A 4822-nucleotide genomic window follows, 5' to 3' on the forward strand; every position below is an offset into this window, starting at 1 on the left:
GTGTATGTTGGGGTTGCGGGAGACGATGTCTCTCTCCAGCGCCTCCACTAAGTCACTGTCGTACCCCGAACCATCAAACTTCTTCAGCTCTCCATCCCCTGCTCCCTCTGCTACAGCCTTTTTACCCTGCAGGACACACACGTTTAACACAAGTTTAACTTCCCCGCCCTATATCCTCTTCTTACCCTGGGACAACAGACATGTGGGTTTAAGGGCTGGTTTCCCAGACACAAGTCTAGTCCCAGACTAAAACAGTTATTTAGATAGAGATCGAGCATGATTTTCAGTCCAGGACTTTGTGTGTCCAGGAAACCAGCCCTAACAGTGTAAGTGTAGTATCTCCAGCTGTACACCGACCTTGTCGTCTCTGACCTTGGTGCCTCGGGGGGCATCCCTGGGGGCGGGGCGGTCTGTTTTAGGGTTGGTCTGGCCCCTCCCCCCCGGAGCCCCTCTGGGCTGCATACCTGGAGAGTCCTTCCTCTGCTGGGGTTTCACCCCACTGTTAGGACGCTTCACTGCAGTAGGGGCCCTAAACACACACACAGGCAGACAGACACACGGGGACACACACAAACAGAGACAGGCAGACAGACACACGGGGACACACACAAACAGGGACAGGCAGACAGACACACGGGGGGACACACAAACAGAGACAGGCAGACAGACACACGGGGGGACACACAAACAGAGACAGGCAGACAGACACACGGGGGGACACACACAAACAGGCAGACAGACACACGGGGACACACACAAACAGGGACAGGCAGACAGACACACGGACACACACACAAACAGGGACAGGCAGACAGACACACGGGGACACACACAAACAGAGACAGGCAGACAGACACACGGGGACACACACAAACAGGGACAGGCAGACAGACACACGGGGACACACACAAACAGAGACAGGCAGACAGACACACGGGGACACACACAAACAGAGACAGGCAGACAGACACACGGGGGGACACACAAACAGAGACAGGCAGACAGACACACAGGGACAAACAGAGACAGGCAGACAGACACACAGGGACAAACAGAGACAGGCAGACACACACACACGAAGCAATCAAAGTCCCAGTAGTGTAGTGAAACAGAACGTCAGTTTGAGAGATCATGGTGGCTGTACGATGCTACAGGGCCTATAGGCTATTTTAGAGAGACATACAGCTAGTGAATGAAACTATGAAGCATGTAAACTTTTTATGATGGTCCTGTCAATGTTAATCGTCATGCTATTCAGAAGATGTGTTGCCTACTCTCTGCCATGTGCAGCTGAACATCCAATAGGAAGCAGCAGCTTGTCGACGTCAAGAGGGGATCATTTGGTTAAGTGGCAGTTCCTCCTCTCATATCAGTGGATAACAACACACTGATGTGTCCCACTTCAATACACACACACACACACACACAGTTATTGGAGCTATAACGTTTCGGTGTTCACGCTACAATGATCCACATGATGTTGCCTTGAGATATTAACTTGAGCTCTGTACTTGTTCTTCGTTATAAAACGAGACCTTACACAGCCAGGTGCTGTTTACTCCGTCAGGTTTCCTCCTCTCCACTCAGTAACGGAGCTGGTTTGGGGGAACCAGGCTCAAGTGATGAATAAGATTGCCTGAGACCTGAAGAAAATTGTGACAGGTCTCAGACACTTCATGTACCTGTGCTCTGCAGGGGTGGGTGGGGGCCACACTGCAGGGTCTCTGGGCCCCTCCTCAGACTGAGGGACGGGGAAGTCAGCTGGCTTGTCCACTTTAAAACTCTCCAGAGTTCCCACAATGCCTTTCACCTGCTCATACTCCTCCAACAACTCCTGTCTCACCTAGAGCGAGAGAGAACGAGAGAGGACATTTCGGTAACACTTTTAGCCAACTGGTACATCACATTATTACTTGTTAAGCATGAGCGTTCATAATGTCTTATTACCAAACAACTACCTCTTTCCCTACTGTATTTATTTATTTTGCACCCCATTATTTTTATTTCTACTTTGCACATTCTTCCACTGCAAATCTACCATTCCAGTGTTTTACTTGCTATATTGTATTTACTTTGCCACCATGTTTTACTCCATGTGTAACTCTGTGTCGTTGTATGTGTCGAACTGCTTTGCTTTATCTTGGCCAGGTCGCAATTGTAAATGAGAACTTGTTCTCAACTTGCCTACCTGGTTAAATAAAGGTGAAATAAAATAAATAAAAATGACCAATGCTTCAACATGTATTTGTAATGTATGTGTTTGGGAGAGTCTCACCTGTTGCCACTTGACTTTGAGTGCAGGGTCTCTGAGGGCTTGGCTGTGTTTATGTATCTGCTGGATCACTCCCTGGTAGTAGACCATAGAGGAGTCATAGTTCCCCAGCAGAGCATACTCTCTGCCCTTCTTAGCGTTGTCACAGATCTCTGCCAGGTTCATCTTAAACGGAGGACAAGGTTTCTGTGCTGGAACTGTCTGGCAGGGAAATAGAAGAAGGCAACATTAGTTCTCCTTCGATTTTTGGGTCGAAACGTTGCACAATCAAACTGAAGCAATCATCATCAGTGTGTGGGTATCTCTCTCTCTCTCTCTTTTGTTGACTTGTTGTACCCTGCAAGTCACGACTCTGAAACTAAGCTATATTAGTATGACATGATCTCAGCCCTGAGAATGTAAAAGTCACGCAAGTAAACCAAGATCATGGCATGGCTCACAGGCTTTACTAACAATGGGAACTGTTGTCAAACAGTAGTGAGAGCTCTGGGTTCCCTTTACTTTGCTCTACTGCTGGCTGTGTCATATGATCCCTTTCTTCAGTGTGTAGAGTTGGCTTGTCAGACTTACTATGTTCGGATTAGCTAGCTAACCAGCTAGCTACATACTATCTGAAATCAATTGACTGTTTGGACAACCAGGGTTGGAGTAAGAGCAAACTCAATAGTTAGATATAATAAACTGTATAGACTGGAGGACATCACACCGCGAGGGCAAGGAGGTTATCACACCGTGAGGGTGTAAGTATAGCTTCCGCCCCTCTCCTTGCCCCGAACCAGGGACCCTCTGCACACAACAACAGCCACCCTCGAAGCATCGTGCCACAGCCCTTGCAGAGAAAGGTGAACAACTACTTCAAGAGCAAGTGACATCATTGATTGAAACACTATTAGCGCACACCACCACTAACTAGCTAGCCATTTCACATCGGTTACACTCACCCCCCCCCCTTTTGACCTCCTCCTTTTCAGCAGCAACCAGTGATCCAGGTCACGGCACCAATGTAACAGTATAGCTTCAGTCCCTCTCCTCGCCCCTACCTGGGCTCGAACCAGGGACCATCTGCACACATCAACAACAGCCACCCTTGAAGCATCGTTACCTATCGCGCCACAAACACCTAGGCCCTTGAAAAGCAAGGGGAACAACTTCTTCAAGGGCTCAGAACTATTGACATCAACAATTGAAGCGCTATTAGCGCGCACCACAGCTAACTAGCTAGCCATTTCACATCGGTTACAAGGGCAAGGAGGTTATCACACCGTGAGGGCTAAGAGGTTATCAGGACCGAGTTTGGGAAACCTTGTGCTAGACAAGCAGTAGGGTGGCAGTGGTCTAAGGCACTGCATCTCAGTGATTGAGGTGTAACTACAGACACCCAGGTTCGAATCCAGGCTGTATCACAACCCGGCCGTGATTGGGAGTCCCATAGGGCAGCGCACAATTGGCCCAGCGTCGTCCGGGTTTGGCCCGTGTAGGCCGTCATTGTAAATAACAATGTTCTTAACTGACTTGCCTAGATCAATAACATCTTATCCCACGGTAAGCAGGATGTCCTATTGTTGATAGCAATGTCCCTTCATTCCGGTTACACCGAAATACCTTTCATTAACCATATGTTCATAGTAGCTACATTAACTTCAAAGCCTATTTAATGTAGCCCTACTTGATCCAGATGGGTTTCATAGTTAGCTAAAATAGCTAACAAACATAATTTTCACAATGTAGCTAGCTAGCTAGCTATGGTAAATATGTCAACCATTATCATTATCATTACTAATGGAATAGTATGTGAATCAACAATAATAACATCAGCAGGAAATATTTTCAAAGAATACACATTATCCATAAAAATCTATCATCGCAAATCAGGACCCTGGTCTTGTAGTTTAAACACAGACATCTCTCCATCTATTTTGATGGGCAGTATGTGTAAACAAAACAACATTTCCCATAAACCTCCAGTCAGTTACACCCCAAGCTTAGGCCAGATAACAAAACGGATCGCATGGCAACAAAATACCCTCTCGTTTCGAACAAATTACGACCGCGCAAGTATGCCACAAAAACCCACAGACAAACAAATAGCTACTATTTACAACTATGTGCATGAAAAGAATATGATTGTACCTCAAAGAGAAGCACTTGTATCTGTTGTTGTCTGCAGTAGTCCGTTAGACGGTGCTGTTACCATGGCCGCGGAGAGACGCCGTGTGGAGAATGACGATCATATGGGGGGGGGAAGGGGCGTGGCCGCTGGAGTTCATGTTTTACTACTTTAAATAATACTTTCAAGATCAATTGGATAAAACAATTCCTAAGAAGACCCATTTCTATCGGGAATTTTATTCCTCATCATGTCTTCTCTACTTTTGGTGGCCTTAACTTCATGTTGTTTTGCAATTATAATATTGACAAAGTTCCAGTGAAACTTTCTGCTTTTCATCGGCAGGTTTTCTTGTCGTGATCCTTAATTTATAAACACAATTTTTCTCCACACAGATATTATATATGGAATAATCGGGATATATTGTATAAAAATACCTCTCT

General features: G+C 46.4%; 1 protein-coding gene across 2 annotated transcripts in view; it reads right to left on the bottom strand.

The window, feature by feature from the left end:
* katnal1 (katanin p60 subunit A-like 1) overlaps positions 1-4499 on the bottom strand; it is a 24255-nt gene extending 19756 nt beyond the window's left edge. The window contains exons 1-5 of one of the 2 annotated variants that reach the window (XM_046317832.1): positions 4403-4499; positions 2276-2473; positions 1683-1843; positions 358-529; positions 1-126 (exon numbers count right to left, since the gene is read on the bottom strand). The exon at positions 1-126 is cut by the window's left edge and continues 2 nt beyond it. In XM_046317832.1, coding sequence (XP_046173788.1) covers positions 1-126; positions 358-529; positions 1683-1843; positions 2276-2437 — 621 coding nt within the window. In that variant the 5' untranslated portion in view covers positions 2438-2473; positions 4403-4499. The remainder of the gene's footprint in view (positions 127-357; positions 530-1682; positions 1844-2275; positions 2474-4402) is intronic. The other variant, XM_046317833.1, reaches the window with a different exon arrangement.
* Between the last annotated feature and the right edge of the window lie 323 nt (positions 4500-4822).

Source organism: Oncorhynchus gorbuscha, linkage group LG20 (assembly GCF_021184085.1).
Source record: "Oncorhynchus gorbuscha isolate QuinsamMale2020 ecotype Even-year linkage group LG20, OgorEven_v1.0, whole genome shotgun sequence".
NCBI lineage: Eukaryota > Metazoa > Chordata > Actinopteri > Salmoniformes > Salmonidae > Oncorhynchus > Oncorhynchus gorbuscha.